At 40.2% G+C, this 21,463-nt stretch overlaps 3 protein-coding genes across 5 annotated transcripts in view; 2 read left to right on the top strand and 1 right to left on the bottom strand.

Annotated features, from left to right (window-relative positions):
• clcn2a (chloride channel, voltage-sensitive 2a) overlaps positions 1-1,374 on the bottom strand; it is a 57,036-nt gene extending 55,662 nt beyond the window's left edge. Inside the window, exon 1 of the mRNA XM_035955282.2 lies at positions 634-1,374. The gene's annotated coding sequence lies outside the window, so the exon portion shown is untranslated. The remainder of the gene's footprint in view (positions 1-633) is intronic.
• A 551-nt stretch (positions 1,375-1,925) lies between these two features.
• Positions 1,926-4,917, top strand: thpo (thrombopoietin). Its single transcript, XM_023285782.3, has 5 exons — positions 1,926-2,601; positions 2,706-2,830; positions 3,034-3,120; positions 3,244-3,408; positions 4,138-4,917. The coding sequence occupies exons 1-5, from the start codon at positions 2,589-2,591 to the stop codon at positions 4,279-4,281; spliced, it is 534 nt and encodes a 177-aa protein (XP_023141550.2). The 5' UTR covers positions 1,926-2,588; the 3' UTR covers positions 4,282-4,917.
• A 1,548-nt stretch (positions 4,918-6,465) lies between these two features.
• On the top strand, positions 6,466-16,082 carry LOC111578792 (solute carrier family 12 member 9-like). Of its 3 annotated transcripts, none has more exons than XR_002747014.2 (14): positions 6,466-6,851; positions 8,323-8,457; positions 8,710-8,847; positions 8,933-9,039; positions 9,217-9,418; positions 9,643-9,750; positions 10,386-10,497; positions 10,718-10,875; positions 11,402-11,484; positions 13,079-13,203; positions 13,326-13,518; positions 13,610-13,795; positions 14,304-14,450; positions 14,568-14,707. XR_002747014.2 is itself a non-coding variant. In XM_023285751.2 (14 exons), the coding sequence occupies exons 1-14, from the start codon at positions 6,644-6,646 to the stop codon at positions 15,479-15,481; spliced, it is 2,805 nt and encodes a 934-aa protein (XP_023141519.2). In that variant the 5' UTR covers positions 6,466-6,643; the 3' UTR covers positions 15,482-16,079. The 3 variants fall into 3 exon arrangements, 2 of the variants coding, with proteins under 2 accessions (XP_023141519.2, XP_023141520.2); XM_023285751.2 differs by having other exon boundaries at positions 13,610-13,784; positions 14,568-16,079; XM_023285752.2 differs by lacking the exon at positions 14,304-14,450 and having other exon boundaries at positions 13,610-13,784; positions 14,568-16,082.
• The last annotated feature ends 5,381 nt before the right edge of the window (positions 16,083-21,463 follow it).

Below are 21,463 nucleotides of genomic sequence, written 5' to 3' on the forward strand. Positions count from 1 at the left end.
TACCACCTGTTCACGAAGGCCAGTGTGACAGCATACAAAGGACAAACAACGTGTGTGACAGTGAAGATCAGTGGGTTTCTTGTCTCAGAGAGCTCACACGATGAACAAGGAGGAGGAACGGTCACCTTAGTATGAAATGGTAAAAGCAATATGTGGTTGTGATCAGAATTTAGTTGAGTTTTTGTTTAGTATATTTCTAAATTGACTGTGTGCCTTTGTTGGGAAAGTTCTTTTAATCATAAATAATAGTGAAAATAATTGAACCAGATATACTTGTCCGTTTTCCCCACACAGATATTTTGCTATACTGCAGCTATACAATACTACAAGGACCTTGAGTCCTTCATGCGCAGCATTAGGATGTACAACCACCTGTGCCCCTTTCTGGTTTGTGTGGCAAGTTTCTCGATTTTGGTGGCTGCAGGTGGCACAAAAAACATAAACTGCGGAAAAAATGCCAAAAAACGAAACCAGACTACCAGCAAACACAACACAACCTAATTAGACCTCCAATTACCATTTGCCCTTGAGCTGGATATGGACAAAGTTGTGGAGACAGACGCATGGGATTTGATACTTCAGAGAGAGAGAACAGAGACAGCTATCCAACCTGTCAGGACGCAGCATACTCACGGTTTCCTCTGGGGCTGCTTCGTTCCTCTCTTTTTCTCTTCTTCTCTCCTCCTCGGGTTACGGATTCAAAACCGTCAGCTGCGTCCTTCCATTGCGCCTTAGCGGAATAATGACTGAAATAAAGGGGCGCACAAAGCTACAGGTTGCAGCGCACACTAAATCGATAATGCGATCTGGCAGCGGATCACTCTCGGGGATCACACTTCAGCCCACCCGAGGGGAATCTCAGCAGGTCCCAGAAACTGGCCTGTTGCTGATGCGCAATCCATAGGCTACAGCACCGCGCCAAAGTTGTCAACACGGCGCGTAATTACCGGCTTTGCGCCTCCGGAGCGGCGCACAGCGGAGCAGGCAGCTGCCGAGTGGCTTTGGAGACCCTGAGCGACAACAGCCAGCGGTCCAAGAGCGCGGCTGCATGAGGCTGCGAGTCACAGAAAGTCTATGATAAGACGTTACGGTCTCCTCATCGGCTCCCGTTGAGGTGGGAGGGAGACAGCGGGGTACCGGGTGTCGTGTCCGTGATGCAATGCGGGTACCGTCAGCACTACGGCCCGCAGTTTTCTCCCCGTGTGCACAAATCCAGGCGCCCCGGTCATTATCTGCGGAGCCGCGGCGCGCATTCGTCTTAATTAACGGCGGATGGGATTGTCTGCAGAAACTGGAAGAAGCTTGGAGGGAGAGAAAAAAATAAATCGGGACATATGTTTAGTGCTCTTTGTCTGCGTCTTCCCCTCTCTCCCTCTCTCTCTCTCTCTCCTTCGCCCCTTGTATGTGACAACACACATGCACCAACACTTTAAGGTCTAATATTAGGCACCATGCGTCTTAATTATGGCACGCAAAAAAAACAGCCTGGGCGCAGAAAGCGGAGGGCAGGGGCTCAGTCACTGTCCAGACTGAGGTGATGGGGATCAGCACGTGTGTCTGCAAATGAGAATAGATGGTGCATTCCCTGTTGTTTTCTCTTATCTGTGTCCTTGACAGCTATTATAGCTCTTTAACCCCCTACATGGCAATTGAATTAGAGGTTCACCGCGTCCTCCAGCTGCGACCCCCAGGCATTGCAACCCGATGGATCACTGCATCTATCCTGGAAAATAGTGTTTCCCTCTCCTTCGGGGTGGTGTATACAGTCCATAAGGGCTTTAAACGATCCTGGGATGGGTAATCACGTTAGCAGTGATGTCAATTTTTCCTGCCTGCAAAGCCCACATGCTTATTACAATAGATGGAAAAAGTGAAATCCTTAAAACAGAAGTTCTAAACTAAAAAAAAAACAAACAATCAAACAACTTTGGACCTTTTGTGTGCTTTTGTGAACTAAAATCTAAAAACAATCTGCTGCTACACTGACAATTTATGACTTGTGGGTGTCTAAAATGCTATAAACACTCTGAGTCACGTACTTGCATTATGTCAGACAGATAAGGCATCACACCCACGGTGCTTACACACACCCACATGCAAGGTTGTGCAGCTCCCTCTGACAATTTTGTGAAGTATATGAACCCTAGCTGCTGCTTCTATTGGCCAGAGCAAAACTGGACAAAAAAAAGTAAATATCCTCCAGCAGTAGTGGATTTGATGCCAGCTGTGTAAATGGCTTCTATCACAATAATAAATCATTAACCTTTTGGTCAGCAACTATGCTGTTCCCTTGAAAGCCAAATCAGGCCAAGCAAGAAGCAAAATAGTCCCGCTCCTATCAATGAAATGTCATTTTCAGACTCTAACATTTTGCTAAGCAGTGCAGCAGAGAAGCTGGAGCGCATCCTGCTCTCAGACTAGATAACACTCGCACTTCCCACTACTGAATGAGAAGGTGGGAAATCGAGTGGTGAGAAGACAAAAAGGACACACAGCTCCTTTTTTCGTGAGACGCTAGAGGGCATTTTTCACCTGGCACATCTCTTAATGGAACAAATGTGGACTCATCAGGAGCAGCCGAGCAGGGCATGGCTTTAAGCAGTGAGTACTGAGTCTGAACTGTTTAACTCATGAGTATTCTAATGGACTTGTTATAAGCTGGACTGTGGAGCTTCAGCTTCACTCTCTGTTACTGGCTTCATCAGGACTCCTGCTGCTCTGTGTGGTAGCCTCTGAGGTGTGGGACGCAGAGACCAAATCCAGAGAGTTTGTGTGTAATAGAGTTGCCAGGCGGGCTTTGAATATTGTGCCAGAGATGAACAGCGCGCTGGTGAGGATATGACTGTCTCTGTCTGTAGCTTTGAGATAAACTTTCCTGACACAGTTTTGTCTCTCAACCTCCTCCTGGGACACTGTATCTAATACTTCTGCCTGTCTGTTCTTACCTATAGTCATCCATCAGTCTGTCTGTCTGTTGTCCACTTGTCTGTCTGGCTTCTGTCACCTGTCTTTTCCACATCTCTTTCTTTGCAGAGTGACTGTAACGGAATGATGACCCTCTGCACACCCGTTCAGCTACCCTGCACCGAGCTTCACATAGCAACCTGGGAAAACAAATCAGTATGTTAGCACATGTATGAATCCATCCTCTGTCACAGTGTATTTGATTAATTCTTCTTTGAGCAGTTTATCTCAAGTTAACATATTTACACATTCTTTTCCTCAATGTGTGCATAACTGCAGGATCAGGAGAAGAGAGGAGACATAGTTGCATCCTTGAGGCTTCTTGTTGAGGGTGTAAAGGTTGTAAGAGCCCCAATACAGGCAAGATGTGAAGCCACATTACTGCAGAGACTGGAGAACAACATCAACAACTACCTGCTCATACTCACACGCCTTCAGCTGAGTGTAAGAAGCAGCCACAGTGACAAATTGCATGCCCTCTGTGAGCACCAGTTGGCTGGTCAAAGTACACACCAGCATTAAAATAATGATAAATTTGACTGAAAATTTTCTGTCTCAAAAAGCTGTCTTTCACTGTTGCAGAGTTGTTGATTATGCACTAATATAGACAATGAAAGGCTTTTGAAACATGTGCTTCTTAGAAACTTTCACTTGTGATTTCAAATTCCAACACGCAAAGCACCAAAACAGAGCTGACTGGACTCAGTCTGTCGTTGTTATTCATACACAAACACATCCCAACATGTCGTGTGTTGATCAAAATTCACACATTGTGAGTGAACACATGTTCATGGGCTTCTCTGTCACTGGTTTGCATCTGATTCAGAGGCATTATCAGTTTCCTCTGGTGTGGAAATATCCTGGTTTCTCATAAATCTGTGGCTTTCTGGAATATCTGTGCCCTGGGAGTGATGACGTTATGCTGTTTGACCTCCAGCCTTCCTTCCTAAGAACAAAAGGAAGATAGCAGTGCATACTTTCCAAGTTAGACAGTTGCACTTAAAAGTCAAAAGTGCAAGATTTGAGACATACACACATATATTTACAAATATATCGGTGGGTTAATTTCCTGCCATGGCATTTTTAAAAAATGATTAAAATTCCAGCTTAATTCTTTCTTCTATCCATTTCTATCCCCGTCATAATTATTGTGTTTTCCGTTTGGACCAGCAGGGGTCAGTGATGTCTCCTACATTGTCTTGTGTTCCTCGAAGCACCCAAAGTCTGAGAGCAGTCCTGCTGAGCTACAGCCAACTGATCTCAGGCAAACTGGAGCGGTTCATGGTTAACCTGGAAGACACATGCACCACCCAGTGACAAAAGGACACTTCTTTACAAATGGGTGTTGAAGTCATCACTTCTGGAGCCCCAAGCCAGAAATATAAGAAGTGCATCAAAGCAAAAACAGCAGGATGGAACTATATCTCCTCCCTTTTTTCAAAATTCTCATTTGTGGACAGTCAGCTTTAGTGCTGCGTGATGTGTAGGCTTACCCAAAAGTGTAAATACATCATTCTCTGCTAGTAAAGCTGAATAAGCACAGAGAAAGGAAGCAATATACCATCTGTGATAGGCATCAGAGATAAATTAACGTATCATAGTGAAGTGACTTTTGTGTCAATTGACATGAAAGAAGTGATGCTTTAAAATTGATTGTCGGCCTGTAACATCAATAAAAGCCAGTATGATTTCTTATGTAGCCACGAGCAACTTGATCAAGTCTCCAGTTTATGTCCAACTTGATCATCTTCCCTCAGAGGTTGTTGCTCAGCTTGATCATGTGGCCAGAAGCAAAACCTCAGCTTGGTTGTTTGGATTCACATTTTTATGCAAGATTTGTTTTGCTCCTTCATCAGTGATTCAATGGTTTTGCAAAGTAGGCATTATGCTAATACTCCTCGAAAGTCCTTGCATGTTAACTGAATTAAAAATAAAATCATGCATATAAAGGCACTCAGTATTGTAACATACTGCAATACCTTTGTGATATGAATCCAATCCTACTTTTAGATCTTACTCCTATTCACAGTTTTATCTTAAATGTGTTGCTGTAGAGTTGTGTATGTTCCCATGTATTGATTTCTCAGCACAGGGAATTTACCCTTGGCTACTTTGTCAGTTGCTCGATGTCTAAATGGCCAGGTTTTGCACTGAAGATAATAGTCTATGCAACACCATCAAAGCTGGTGATGATACAGAACCTTTGCAGTACAGCTCATATGTAATAAACCGATTTATCACAATAAGTTTGTGAAAGTTTATATGAATGACAACATTGCAGGGTCCTTATGTCAATAATAAAATGACTAGTAAATCTGTAAAATAGATAAAACTGTATGGTTGTAACCCTAACATCTAAATTAAGCAGGTTTTTTTCTGAACACATAATTTTGAGGGGTTTTAACCTCACTATTTTAATTAGTTTCGTGAGTTTACATAGTAAATAATAGTGTACAGCATGAACCTTAATATTTAAATCACTCAGACAAATGTTGGTTTTATACGTAACAGTGTAGGGTTAATCTTAATATCTAAAATAATTAGATATATTTGTATTTTATATATAATAATGTGGGGTCTAAATATTTAAATTAGTCAGATAGTAGGGTCTTAACCTTAATATTTGAATTTGCAAGGTAAACTTTTATAATAAATAACAGTGTAAGGCCCTAATCTTAATGTTTAAATAAGTCAGACACATTTTGCTTGTATGTGTATATGTACATATAAGCGTATGGTCTTAACCTTAATATTTAAACAGGCCAGATACATTTGTATTTTATATATGATATTGTAAGGTCTTAATATATATATATATATTTAAATTTATTTAGGTACATCTATATTGCAAATAATAGTATGGGTCTTAAATTTCATATTTAAATTAGTCAGACAGATTTGTAATTAATGTAATATATTGTGGCATCTTAAACTTCATATTTTAGTTAGTCAGACACATTTGTATTTAACGTAGTATGTTCTAGGGTCTGAACCTCCATATTTTAATCAGTTAGGTAAACAACAGCAAATCATACTGTGGGGTCTTAACCTTAGTCTTTGGATGTTATTTATAATATTGTCCGACTTAAATATTGTAAATGAATAAAGTACATTTAAATAGTAAATAATGGAGTAGGGCTTTAAATTTATATTTAAAATTAGGTAAATTAGAATTTTGTATATAACATTGTAGGATCTTAACTTTAATACTAAATTTTGTTAGAAAATATCATATAGCAAATAATAGTGTAGGAGCTTAACCTTAATATTTAAATCAGCCAGATAATCATATATATAATAGTGTTGGATCTTATTTCTTACATTAATATTAAGCAGGTAAAGCTATATTTGTTGTACGTTCTGCACTATGGCTGAACTTCTGTTGTTTTAAATGTATTATACAAACAAGGACACTTGACGAAACAAACAAGCCGGTGAACAGAACCTGATTACTTAAGGCAATTACAGGAACTCACGTATTTTCCCAATTAGCAGCAGGGGGTGAGCTGCAGCAGGTCAACAGGCTCGTGCTGAGGAGGTTAATGGCGGCTGCTGGACTTCACCATAGCGACAGAGCAGGTTTAGCTGTTGGTTTAGCAGAGCTCCTGAGCCTCAAACGTCTTCTGTCCACACAGCAGCTGCAGCTACCATTAATTAATCAATCAATCAACCATCCGAGATGTCAGAAAAAACTCCGTTACTACACTACCGACTCACCTGCAGCACCGGTCCGGTACACACCGATGTGTCCAAACACACCGGCGTCAAGATGGACCAAGACGACCGAAGAACCGAAGACCAAACGAGCCGGAAGCTCGGAGTGGTGTTTGGGGTGGTCATACCAACATTACTGTCCATGTTTAGCGTCGTTGTGTTCTTGCGAATTGGTGAGTATCTGAGACCTAGTGTAAAAGTACTAAAACAAACACTTCAACACAGAATAATACGCATGAATTTTGTGGGGGCTAAAAAAGAGTCCTTGTCCCAGGTGAGCGGAAGAGTCGTTGCTACCTGCCTAAAGTCAACATTAGCTGCACCGTCCAGCTAAGATTAGCCGCTGTTATTAGCACGAGGTTAGCTAGTCAACACCGGATACAGTTCATGAAATTTTTTCATATAATACAAACTCTAGATACCCCCCAAAATATTAAATAAGTCCAAACTTGTAGTGTGTCCATTTTAAAATAAATAAACAAGAAATATGTTATGCTAATTGAAACATTTCAGCAGTCTGAGGAAATCTAAAGATGTGGTTTTGAGGTACACTGATGTAATGTTTTGACAGTATGCCTCATTATTCTTTTTAAAAAATATGAACGTACATATACATTTGCTATTTACATCAAGATCATGTGGAAGGCTATTTTATTAGTTTGAATTTTAAAAATGCTTATTTTGTAATGAGAAACTGTAAAAAAAAGTTATTTATATTACTTGTTCTACATTTGTGTATATATATTTATCCCTATTTGTTTTATGTTACGTATCTCCAATTTCTTGTTTTTAACTCGATTGTTTTTGTCATTGTTCCACTTCCTGCTCTACATGTCTTTTTAAATCTGAATCTGATAGGACTTATGAGGTAACAGATTTTGACAGGAAACATAAATTAGTTCACCAAGAGGTCCGAAAAGAGTCTCTGATTTCAACCCAGAAAAAAATCATTGACTGTACACTGTTTTTTTTTTGTTTTTTTTTAAATATGCATTGATTTGGCATAGTGCAATTGTGGCCTGCAAAAATAACTGAGGGTATCGACCTACTTTTGTTTCACCAATCAATTCCTTCATTGTCTGCTGCAGGCCTTCATAATAACATGCTTTGTCTCAAGCTATGCTGGCGTCTTACAGGTGTCTTTCTAAGGGACCTGGGTACATGCTCTTGATTTTGAGGGGAGAAAAATGTTGCCAGCTATTTGGACACTCACCAGTTGAATTTTTATTTTTAGATTTGCTTTAGAGTGTGTTAACAGATTAATGCAGATAAAAAATACTTTCTTAGTCAATAAATTGTTTAAAAAAAAAAAAATAAAATCTCACTTTGCTTGCTTGAAGTAGATGTAGTAAACTATCCTTACTCACTTTACAGTAATAAAACTGAAACAAAGCAGCAAATTATCAAATTTAGGGAACCAGCAAATGTTCTTGAGAAATGACGACTTATTTCACTTTTTTTAAAGTCATTTCCATCAATTATTGGTTAATGAAACAAATCATTTTAGAACAACTTTCATCCATCTGTTGTGTCCATATTGTAAATACTGTAGTAGAGCTGTTTGTAAAATGTAATGCTGAAGGCGTAAGTTGGAATTAAACACAAATAAAAGATAAATTAAAGATTTCCTCCTACTTCCTGCAGGGTTTGTTGTGGGTCAAGCAGGGCTGTACCAGTCTATTGCCATGTTTCTGGTGGCCTACTTCATCATCACAGTGACGGTGCTTTCTGTCTGTGCCATCTCCACCAATGGGGCGCTAGATGCTGGAGGTGCCTACTGTATCCTTTTATAGCTGAGAGAGACTAATGCGGTAGTTTTAATGCCTCACTTGGGTTTCCATGTGCGATTAAGCCTGAATAATGGATTGAGAAAAAAATGTCCCTACTCTTAATGTTTCCCCATGATTTGCTTTATCCACTAATGGCCCCGGTTCCCCTTGGTGCAGTTGGGATCAGTGGGCGACTGCTAGCCGTTTTTATGCTTAGCTAGTATGAATGTGAAGCCAACGATTCCTTAATTTGTATCTCCAGACATGATCAGCCGAGCCCTGGGACCAGAGTTTGGTGGCAGCATTGGGATCATGTTTTTCCTGGCCAATGTGTGTGGTAGTGCACTCTACATTTTGGGTTTGGTTGAGGCTATAATGCCTACCTTTGGAGTCCCAAAAGGTAGTTTTTGTTTTTTTTTACTACATGATGAGACATCTAGGTGTGTGAATTTATTGATGCATTAACCTGTGTTACTGTCCCTCAGAGGGTACTGCAGCTGTTGCAGGTGTCCATCATGTGTTGCCTTCAGGATACTGGTGGTCTCTGCTTTATGGCACGGTCCTGCTATTCCTCTGTTTCATTGTCTGTTTGGTGAGACTTTGTTGTTTTATTTTTTTCACTCCATTTTTTTAAGATAAGAAACTTTTTATCAGCTAATCTTAAACAAAGGCGGGAAGTTTGTGAATGTTTGGATATATTTTGTGTGTGTATGCATAGATATGCAGTGTTTATCAGTATCTGCTAAATTTAACAGGCTTGTCGTTATAGGTGGGAGCCCACATCTACGCCAAAGCCACCTTCATTATCTTCATCATAGTCGTGACAGCCCTGGCTTCTATCTTCATTAGTTTTTTTAGTGTGGGGCCCGTTGGTGTGATTCTGCCCGATACTTCTGCTCTAAACAGTACCAGCATGAGCACCGCCAATTATACTGGCTTCAGACTCCACACGTTGGAGAGTAACCTATTCTGTGAGTGTTGCACATGCGGTCAGATGGGATGGTTGGACATTTTATAGGTGCTAATCATCTTAAACCTATTTTTAACTTGTAAAATAAATCTTTGCAACACCAGATCTGATTTGTTAATTCAAGACTTTGATGAATTTAAAAAGATAGAAAATAAATTACTGTCCCGACATTCAAGTCATCATTGACCTGTATAAATACTCAAATCTCCTTTTTACTCTCTTTAGCCAATTACACAGTAGACTACACCACTGATGCCATGATGAGTTTTGCTACAGTGTTTGCCGTCATGTTCAATGGTTGCACTGGAATCATGGCTGGCTCCAACATGTCAGGTATAACTTTTTGCATCACTTCAAGAAAGTGGAAACCAATAACTGTGTCCTAATTAAGGGGCTGATTCATATAACACTCAAAACTTCCCCCTGAACAAATGCCTCATCAGCCTCATAGTCCAAAACTTGTGGTTCTCATTGTCTTGTATAACAGAGGTTTTGTTTTTTGCTGCTAACAGTAAAAGTATGACGTCCAAAATCTGTTATTTTTTTTAGACTTGCATAGCCTTTTTCTGCTTCATGTGAAGTATAGATCAGTGACAAGTGACCATTTGAAAGTGAAAACTGGTAATTATACAACATGGCAACATGATATTTTCAGAGCAAAAGAGAATCACGAGTCATTGAGGATCGTCCAGTTGCACAGTGAAGCAACTGACAAGCAGACAATTGCTTTTAGGACACATCAATTATATTCTTTCAAAGTACTAACCATCAGCAGTGTTTTTAAAAAATGAAAAGGTTTTAAGAAAATGTGTCGTCGAGAAATGTAGACCTTTGCTTAATCTGGCCCCTGTTTTAGGATACAGTATATGGTGTACTCACTTTGGCAAGCCTGAACTTTGGCATAACTTCAGTCATTTGACAATGTATTTCAGTTTGTTTAAGAGACCTTTTTGACTTGTGTTTTCCAGGTGACCTGAAAAATCCCAGCTATTCCATCCCGAGAGGAACGCTTTCAGCTGTTCTTATAACTTTCATCACTTACAATCTGCTTAGTCTGCTAGCTGCGTGGTCCTGTGACCGGTTAGACACAACACACAGACACTAACGCACTGAAATACACTAACGCACTGAAATACACCCCGCACAAGTCAGTCTGTAAAGCAGAAAATGTTTCTGTAGGTGTCAAAGTTCACGATTATATCACAGTCACTAGTTTTAAACATTTTTCACTGTACTTAGGACAAATTAAGCAATTATGTTTCAAATATTTGATCTTGAAATTTTTATCGTTCACCACCAGTTACCTACTACAAAGAGACTACAGTTTCCTGGGCGACATCAATATATGGCCCCCCATGGTGACAATTGGTATCTACTCCTCTGCCATGTCTGCTGCAATGAGTAACCTTATAGGAGCCTCCAGGATACTGTATGCCCTGTCCAAAGACAACCTGTTTGGTGAGATTCATAAGCAAATACCCTGCTGCATACTGAGGGATTGCATATCAAAGAGCAGCAAATTACTGCTTTTAAATTAGAGTAGAACATTAATTGTTACGGCCTTTGACCTGTCTTGTAGTGAAAAGGATTCATTCACAAGTCATGATTGTTTAGATTAAGATCAGGGCTAAACATTTGATTCAGAGTATATATGAGCATAACCAAGTCAGCTGGTCTTCTTTTAAGCTGAGTCAACATTTTATTAATCAGCCATCCGCTGAAATGGGCTTCCATCTCATATGTGAGAAATTGACACTTGTTAATTTCATCATGTCTCATTTTGCTACTGGAGACATGTTAATTTGGAAAGCATCGTTTGACAACAGATGGCTTGCGGTGTTGACTTTCTCTGAAGACAAAAAATCCTCTCATTGTGTGTTTGGCTTAACAAGTGCAAGATGACTCAATTGTTATCTGATTTGAGATGATGAGCAATTACTGACAGAGAGACTTTGCTTTTGTTAATTCTATAAAAAACCTGCAGGTGGTTGTCTGGCTCTGGCAAAGAAAACATCTCAGAGTGGGAACCCCTGGGTCTCGGTACTTGTCTCCTGGTTGCTTGTACAGGTAGGATATTACTTAAAAATGAGGAGTGGTCAAATTTTTATTTTTCTGTGCATGAATTTGGCCTGACTCTTCTTTTTTACTCTCAGTCAAGGCCTTCTGCCCTTTCTTTTTCTAATTGTACTTTCACATGTAATATTAGTGATCCAGTTCAAAATTTAGAATGAGTAGAGGACTGTCTAGTCAGACTCAGTGGATGTAGATTTCAGGTATGAGCCTGTCAGTTCTGCTGCGCATTTCATGTGGCTTTTTTCTCCCCTTCCACTATCTATCTAACTATACACTGTGTGTGTTACCGGTTTAAAATCCCCTTCACTATGGGAAACAACATTCACAACCTCCACACTGAAAATGGCAGATTTTGAGAAAGTTTGCATCATGCAGGAGGGCAGCCCTGTTTGGGTCTTTCAGTGATTTAACCATTTTAATGACAGTGCTTGCCTCCCTGTGTGCAATCATTCGACCCAAAGAGCTCTCCCCTGTCATTATTTTGCAGGGAGACTGTCACTACATCATGGCCCTTGCACCACCCAAGGCGTCTGTAGTTGGTTTAAAGACATATAAACAAGAACACTTTTTCCCCTATAACAGAATGATAATGAGGTGCAGCTACACTATTCTCCAGTGCAGACATGATGCTGTGCAGACAGGTCTGCCTGTTTGGAAGTAGTCACCCTCCAAACACGTACTTCTCACCTTTGTGTGATTAAAAATAGCCAAAAAATGGTATGTGTGTGTCTTAAGAACAAAAAACAAGCAGCAATACCACCTATCCGTTTGGCATTCTGCTTTTGATATGTTAAATTACCGAGACGAGTCCCGTTAGCGAGGATGATGAAGTCGACATAATGTCTGATTATACATCACCACTGACGTTATATTGTATATTGCAACTACTTTGTTTGTGTAAATGTATTGGTGGTGGCAAACACTTCAATGCCGCCTTAAGATGTAGATAAAAGTAAAGGTAGAGCTGAAATAGAAGCAAATAAATTAGCAGCCTATCCCTTAAGTAGATGACTGCTTTTAGATCTATCATCATTCAGTGGTCCAAAATATTTTGAACATCATTGTGTTCAGTTCATTTTGTCTTAACATTTGTCAAAAGAAGAGGACTAAAATCTTGAAGGGAGATGGAGCAGAATATTGTCCTGGTATGCCAGTGAGTAAATTTGTCATTTCACCACCATGCATCTTAGCATCAGTATATTGGCAAGATAGCAAGGTTTGTTACATTTTATAGGTCTTATTTTTTCTAAGCAAAGTCATGGCCACAGTGTGTCTCTAATTCAGATCAGTTAGGTTGTTTAACATGGTGGGTTGAAGAGACATCCAGAGGTCCGAAGATGAATTATTTTTTTTGTACACATTTTTCTCACACTAAATTAATGTGTGCTAATGCCTGCCCACTTACTAGAATTATTACATGCAAATTAATTAGTGCTGTGTTTTTTTACATGTAACATTAGTGGCCAGTGTAATATAAAAATTGTTATTTTTCTACACAAAGTTCGATTTTTTTTTTTTTTTTTTTTTTTTTTTTAAACGGCGTTTTGAATGTCATGGAACCAAATTGATGTTTTTATTCTTCCACTAGGTGGTACTGTTTGCTGGTAAATTGAACACCATTGCTGGTATAGTAACCATCTTCTTCTTGTTGGTCTATGCTGCTGTAAACCTGGCCTGTTTGGCTCTGGAGTGGGCTTCTGCCCCAAACTTCAGGTACAGTGCAGAATATGGCAGTGATTTAAGCTTTCTGTTTTGGATTTTATTTACAAAAATTGTTATTGTGAAGCTCATATTTATTTTAGATTCTGTCTTTTCTTCATTTTTTGAAAATGTAGACCCTCGTTCCCTTGTTTTACATGGCACACCTGCACTGTGGGCATCCTTGGCTGCCTGGTCATGATGTTCTTAATCAGTGCCATTTATGCTTTCGTCAGCATCGCCTTTATGCTGCTGCTCTTGATGCTTATTCACTACCTGGGGCCCATTAGCAAATGGGGCTACATCAGCCAGGCTCTCATCTTTCACCAGGTACACAAACAGTTTTTGGTGACACAAGTCTGCATAAATTACTTCTTTTTAATTACTTTTATCTGTTTCGCCCCATCTTTTATTTGCTCAGGTGCGCAAGTACTTGTTGATGTTAGACGTACGCAAGGACCATGTGAAGTTCTGGAGGCCCCAGGTGCTACTGCTCGTTAAAAACCCTAGTAGCTGTATGGGTCTCATGACTTTCATTAATGACCTGAAGAAGAGTGGCCTCTATGTGCTGGGACATGTAAAGCTGGGTGTGCTGGGTAAGAACCAAGTAAGCAGGGGACAATGTTTTTTAGTGTTAAATATTCAGTTACTGAGGGCTTTAAAAGGAGTTGTTTAAAACTTGGTAGTTCAGACTTTGGCAAGAACAGCAGCTATGTTATTGTTTAGTTGATATTGGTTGCACTGTATTCTAATGTTGAGATTTCGCAGTATGGGTAAAAAGTGTCAAAATATACAAACTTTTCTATTGGTTATGGGTTATTAATGGCTAACCCACATGCCAGTGTTTGTGTAGGTCTGCAGAAATGTTAATGTGTATCTTTAGAGAAGTGAAAGAGAGACATCTCTCTTGTCCAACCATATATTTATTGTGCTCGAGACATTTATACTTTAACCATAATACACCCAGATATACTTTGTCTAGGAGTGTATCTAAGTTACGTTGGTAGCTCAAAATATTAACACACTGAAAGAATCAGACTGTTCTCTTACCCTACTGGAAGTCTAATGTCCGTTATTACTTTTATAACTACTTGTGTTTTTTGTGTGATCTGCAGATGAGTTGCCCTCTGATCCTTTTCAGAGCTGTTATGACTCCTGGCTGTCTTTAGTGGATCATTTAAAAATTAAAGCATTTGTTAACCTCACCCTGGCTGATTCTGTTAGACACGGAGTTCAAAATCTGCTTTTCATCTCAGGCTTGGGTAGGCATGTTTACCCTAATACTACAGGATTTTGTCAGTTTCCTATCATTGAGCAATGATCATGTGTTACAGTTGCAAACCCAACAGCATAAACTTCATACATTGGTTTGCTTCCAGGTGGAATGAGACCCAACACACTTGTCTTGGGTTTCTATGATGACTGCTTCCCTCAAGACCACCTCCAAGGTGAAATTCTCCCGTCGACAGCCCATGGGTTGGATGCAGTCCATTCAAACACAGACTCTGAAGAGCAATGCTCCCCCTTCTTTCCCGGTGTACGGGCTGCTGAGAGACCCAAAGACCTCAAGGCAGAGGAGTATGTGTCAGTGATTGCTGATGCTATAAAAATGGGAAAGAATGTGACGCTGGCTCGTTATTTTAACCAGTTCAAGCGGGACAAAGTCTTATGGTCAGGACGAAAGAAAAGAGGCCACCGAAAGGTGACGGGGCCATTCATTGATGTGTGGCCTCTTAATCTGCTTCTACCAGACAGTCGTGGTTATGTTGACATCTGCTCGTTGTTCCTGCTGCAGCTGGCCTGCGTGCTTCATGAGACCCGTGCCTGGAATCAGGCGAGACTCCGCCTCTTCCTGTGTGTGGAGGCTGGTTGCAGCCTGCAAGAAGAGGAGGAGAAGAAGCTCCGGATGATGCTTAATGAACTTAGGATCTCTGCTCAGGTGCAGATGGTGCCTTGGGATCATGTGGTGGCTTTGCACTGGCAGAGACAAGGAGGAAGAGGGAGTCTAATAGAGTCTGCACACAGTGATAATGAGAGACAAGAGGAAGATGGTATCCAAACGTTTCCCAATAATGTTTCTCACCTGACAGATGAGTACATCTGTGCTGTCAACAGTCTGATTTTCGGACATAGTGCCCCTCAACCAGCTGTACGTTTCCTATATTTGCCATGCCCTCCAGCAGACACAAGCCTTTACCGTGCCTACCTGCATCAGGTGGACCTTTTGAGTCGAGACCTTGGCCCGACATTACTTGTCCATGGAGTCACTCCTGTGGTCACTACTGACCTGTAGAATTTTACAACAAAACCCCAATAACAACCATAATCTGGTATTGGTCAATGATGGAACTGTGGCTGTTACCCAACATTTAATCTGTCAGTCACAGTATCTCACAACACTGATGCTGCAAAACCTGTTTTATGCTTGACTCAAATACAGAGTTTGCATTTAAACATTTGTTGTTTCTCTTGAGACACTTGGGAAAGAGTGTTTTAAGTGATTTAGTCATCACTCAGAGATTAGACTTAAGTGATGCTCAGAGAAGGTATATAAGGCCTGTGTTCTTGCTTAGCTTTTCATGAATTTGTTAAAGTACTGTTAAAACAGTGGGGTAGTCTCTTGAATGTTGTGACTTTTTGTGCATGCTCATCAGAAAATAAATTAATCATATTTTCTCAAACATCTGCTGTTATTAAATAATCACCAGCCTGTTGTGTTTCACTAATCCATCGATCCAGTTTCTAGCAAGGCTGAGCTACACCTGAATGATGCCTGGTGAGCCTGCAGAGGGCAGTATATACCCAGTATCGTGATAGTCATGATCATTGCGTACCAAGTTTGCCTTTACAAGCCTCTCGGTCTATGTAGTAAAAGTGCAAATGCCACTGAATGAACTTGATGTTTGACACAAGTCGGTTAACTTGTTTACTTAGCACAGTCATCGTCACATGGTTGACCTGTTTCTGACTGGCTGTTGTGCTGAAATTCACAATACTTTAGTCTCAGAATTCTTCCTGCATGTGGATGTTTGTGTGTTGTTGCCTCTAGTGTTTGTGTTTCGTGAATTGCACAAAATTATTTAAAAGTGCAATTACGTGGTTTGTCATTTGGTAAATGAACCAACAACTCACCCATTGCACTATTGGAGAATATTGGTTATAATGCAGCGACGACTTCCTGTACAATGCAATGTAACATCAGGCACTGGAATGGTGATGTGCATAATGCCAAGATTGTACCTACTGATGGAGAGCCAGCACCATCTGTGGCATATGTCACGTTTGGTTAGAGAAATTTCCATGAGTTTATACAGAGTGCTGACTAGGGATGCAACGATACAGTTAAGTCACGGTTCGGTACGATTTTCGATATGAGGGACACGATTTTCAGTTCGATTCAATACATTTAATGCTCTGAAAAAAAAATACAAGTGTTATTCCTCTTTCGATATATATTTTTTAAATTTTGCTAACAAGCAAAAATAACAATGCCATAATAAAAACATGCATTTTAGTGCATAACATTATATAATATGTACGAGAGGGGATAGCATATCGTGGATCAACAGTTTTCATAAGGTACGAAAAGCCATCATTTTCAACCACAGAATAAAGCTTTGCAGACTTCGATATTTTCCATGTAAGTGTATTGACACCCGCCTACACATCAGTGACAAACTGCCTGTGGGAGGGAGTGTGTTCACAGACGGAGGCAGCCTGGGCTCCAAGCACTATAAGGGGATGCCACGTTCACAGTCATAAAAGTAACTTACAGTCTTGTTCAGCTGAATTGGACTGAGTACAACAAACAGCAGTCCTACATACTTCCTACACGAAACAAAATTTTGTTGTGATGACAAAAAAAAATCTGGTCATTTTCTCTCTGCAACCATTGATGTTGGTTTCAGGGTGATTCCTTCGTGCCCACAAGATGAAAGAACTGAATCACTTCCGGCTGAATGGCTGTGGGATGAAGAGTTATATTTCTGTGCGGTTTAGTTTTGCACGTGTGTTCAGGAGCATAAAATCAGTGTTTACAGTTGGACTGTGTTAAAAGGGATGCGTGGGATTAGTGCACTCTTGATAGAGAGTGGGCACTAATGTGAGTGCTTTATCGTCAGTGAAATGGACAGTGTCTCGATGAAAATTTTCATTCAGAGGCAACTGCCATGTGGACTATATTAAATAGACATTATGGGATATCAATTCATTCCAGTTCACTTTTATCTACATAGAGCCACTTCAAAACTAAATTCAGGTCTTACAGTAATGAAGAGAGGATAACAAACAAATCTTAAGATTCCCTTTAAGCAGCTCTTTGGCAGCAGTGAGAAGAAAAAAATCCCCTTTAAAAGGAAGAAACCTCCGGCAGAACCAGGCTCAGGGAGTGTGGCCATGCCATCTGCTTCTACCTGCTGGGGTGAGGGTAAAGGAGAGAGAGAAAGGAAAAGCAGGTAGAAAACAATAAACACTCGGGAGGTCAGTGAGGCTAGTAACCAGAGATCAGAAACATGATCACCCAGAGACCCTGCAGAGAGGACAAAGCACAAGCTACAGGAGAGAAAAAAATATTAATGTATGTAGGGAGAAAGAGAGGAGAGGTGCTCAGTGCATCATGGAGGAAAGCCCAGCAGCAGTCCACTAGCATGACTAAGTGATGGTTTGGGATCACTTGAGCATTATATGGTAGTGAGGAATGATTGCACAGAATATATTGTTTACCTTTTTGGTTTTTTTTTCATAAGTCTCACTGTGGCAGTGAAAAAAACTGCTGTGGAAACGTGTTTTGTGTGTGATGATACTGTCTGCTCTACTGTGCCTAAGGTTGTAGGTGCAGTGTTTGTGTCTGAGCAGAGGGTGAGCTGGATGGAGAGAGTCTCTGATGATGCTCTCTGCTCTTTTTCGGCAACACTGGGTGTACATGGAGTCCGTGGATGGAAGCTTAGTCCCAATAATCCTCTCTGCAGTCTTCCTGACTCTTTGGAGAGCTGTCCTGTCTGCCTGTGTGCTGTTACCATACCAGACAGTGATCCCTGAAGTGATCTTTAAGGTAGCAGTAGCACCTGGGGCCTCCATCTTTAAGGTAACCTTTGTTTCAAGGAAAGTGGGAGTCCACACACAATAGACACCTGACACACATTTTAGGATTCACATAAACCTAAAAATAACTGGCACAGCAGTACTGTGGTTAGCACTGTGACTACTGGGTTAAAACTTGGTGTTTTCTGTGTGGAGTTTGCAGGTTCCTCCCACAATCTGAAGACATGCATGTTAGATTACCTGGTGATTCTTAATTCCCAGGTGTGAGCGTGAGCCTGCATAGTCTCTTTGTTTTTTCCTGCAATGGATGGTCGACTGGTCCACGTCATCATCCATCTAACATACAACATCATCTTTAAAAATATTGAAAATAAATTCAGATGAAAGCAAATGTATAAAATACACTGACTTTACAGATATTCTAAAAAAACAGCCCTAGTTAATATTACACTGAAAAGATTGTAGATATGGCGGCAAGACGAGGAACGACAAAAACTGTTTAAAAGTGAAAATTTGTGTGGGAAAACATGCTCAAAGCTGCTCAAACGCTGGCGTAGAGATGATGTGATCTTTTGACATTTTCTGTTCTAAAAATCTGTTGCCTTGGATTTGAGATAGTCTGCTCATCTCCCTGTTGGCTTAACTTGCTGAATTTTTCACACTGAAAAAGCTTTCTGTTACTGTACAGCCAATATTGTGCCATAGGCTTGTTATATGCTCTGTTTTATTAATGAGTGAACAAAAAAGTAATTCAGCGCTTCTGCATAACACCCTTTAAGCACTCTAATAATTATCTGACTATTTTTCAGTATTGCTCAGAGGATGCAAGGCTGAAACACTGCTTGGTGTGTTTGAGTCATGTTGTCATGTGGCATTATGGTATGTTTCTCTGAGCAGCAGTATGTGGCTCTAAATGTCAAATTAGCCAACTGTCTTTAATCTACCAACAGTACTTTGGAAAACAGAGGCGTATAATGCATGTAAAATTCAAAACAAGACACAGGCAACATAATACTGAACTCTCTTTAAACAAATTGTCCAGATTTGAGCATCTCCGTGGTGCTCAAATGTGAGTTAATGTTTGTGTTTTTGTTCTATGTCTGGTGCTATCAATAATGAATCACTAATATCACAAAGCTTGATCTTAGTGTTGTCAAATCACATAGCAGTAAGCTTTCCTAAAGGCCCTCATCTGCCAACTTTTCTGTAGTTTAGTCATCATTAAGGCTCTGAAAAGACACATCTGCAACTTCTGATAAACTGTCAGCTGCATTTTTCCTCAAGCGCGAAGTACGCTGGAAAGAAAAATAGAAAGAGTGGGAGCTGCCAGCAGTCCATTCCATTGTGTTGCTAATATACTGTATGTAACCTGATGTGAAATTGTCCCACATCATCTGCCTCTGCTCCCTGGATCTGCTCTAGTGACGTAGTTCAAACTACTGTTACTGTGGAAATAGCACTACTTGATGTCAGAGTGGGAGGAAGGCTGCAGACTATTTTATCCTAGGGAAGTGAGTTCTTCTTCATCCTACTGCACGCACAACCTCGATATATCAAGTCATTTGTGGGGTAATAATTACACACAGATTTAACCACGTAACGTGTAATTTATGTTAAGATCTCAAAGCCCAACGTATAATCATTGTTATGATTTGGGACGCCAGTTTCCTGGTATTCTGCCTGGAAAACGACATGCCTTAGCTCACGTTCTCAAACATTCCTCTGAAGTAATGAACAGTAATGAGTCAAAGGAACACATGTGCTTGCTCTGTTTTTCAGTTCAATAGCATGACCCCTTAAAGACAACAGATTTCAATTACATCTGGCAAAGAGGCCACAATCCAAAGAAAGAACTGGTTAATTTTTGATGCAGACTGTGTCTGCATATGGTCCCGTATTAAGCGCTTAGTGATAATTTAGCACAATAGTAGCGCCCTGTTGAGGAGGACAATAGGCAGACTGACAGCCTCAGTGCATGTTTGCCCTTTGTGTAGGCTTTCAAGTTAATCACTGCTTTTATTTGACAATCAAATACCATATTACACTGCTTTAATTTGCACACAGAATTTGATGATTTACACACATGCACTCAGTTGGCAGCTTATTAGTTACAGCTAACTAAATCTGATGCAGTCTTACACAACACCCTGTCCAGTCTACCCTTCATGAAGGTCATAATATTAAGAGAACTATACGGGCATTTTTAGGGCTACAATCTCTGCTGTCGAACTGTACTGTGGTTCTATCACTTTGTCCATCCCATTTATACCAACAATGGTCAAGTAAATAACAGAAATACGTCTCACAATGGAATACAGTTTAACAGTGCCACAAAGTACAGACTCCAAAATGACTATGACAGTTCAGTAAACACTCTCTGAGACAGTTTAAATAGAAACTGAATATTATGGCCTTAATGAAGGGAGAATTTATTACAGGGCTGTTGTGTTAGATTGCAATAGTTTAAGAAGTGTACTTAATAAGCTGCCAGTACAGTTTAGATTACCACAAAAATATTTTGTGACATATGAAAGAGGGTGAGTGAGTGTCAAGGTCTAACATTGTTTTCCAGACTTTTACTACTTTAAATCAGTGTTTTGCTTGTTAATTTAATCACATGATTGTTACAGTATTCAGTGCATCCAACTTGTGTGGCACACATGATAGTGATGATCATGTATTGCAGATGTCTCACTCCGCCCCCTCACACCGGGGATGCCCTTGTTTTCATGGAGGCCTCGATTACGGCACGGACTGCCGGGCTGATTTGCGTCATTCTCTCACTTTTACTTTCAGGCACCAAAGAAAGGAAATGATTATGTTGCATCAAGATGCCTCATCCAGTTTGTCAGTCCGCAGTGGTTTACATGGATATTATTAATCCTAGTTCTGTGACATATTAGGATTTGTGCGTCATTGATTGCGTGGGCACGGATTAGGTGTGGTTTAAGGTTTTGAGGCTTCTTCTCTGTAGCACTGGACACATTTCATTCATTTTATATTAAGTTGGTGGATTTTTTAACTGCTGAGGGCTGGTTCTGGTAGTCTGTTAGTAGCTGAAAAAATGATATAAGAAATATAATGTTTCAGAGTATTTATCCATGCACACTTTCCATTCCATTACAGTAGCTCAGTGATGGACCCACAAAATGAGCCTTTTTCATACATCAGTAATATTCCTCTAGGATGTCAAGACATCTGCTGAAAGCACTGTACTTCACTTTGCGAAGCAACA

This window comes from Amphiprion ocellaris, chromosome 10, assembly GCF_022539595.1.
Source record: "Amphiprion ocellaris isolate individual 3 ecotype Okinawa chromosome 10, ASM2253959v1, whole genome shotgun sequence".
In the NCBI taxonomy this organism is placed as follows: Eukaryota; Metazoa; Chordata; class Actinopteri; family Pomacentridae; genus Amphiprion; species Amphiprion ocellaris.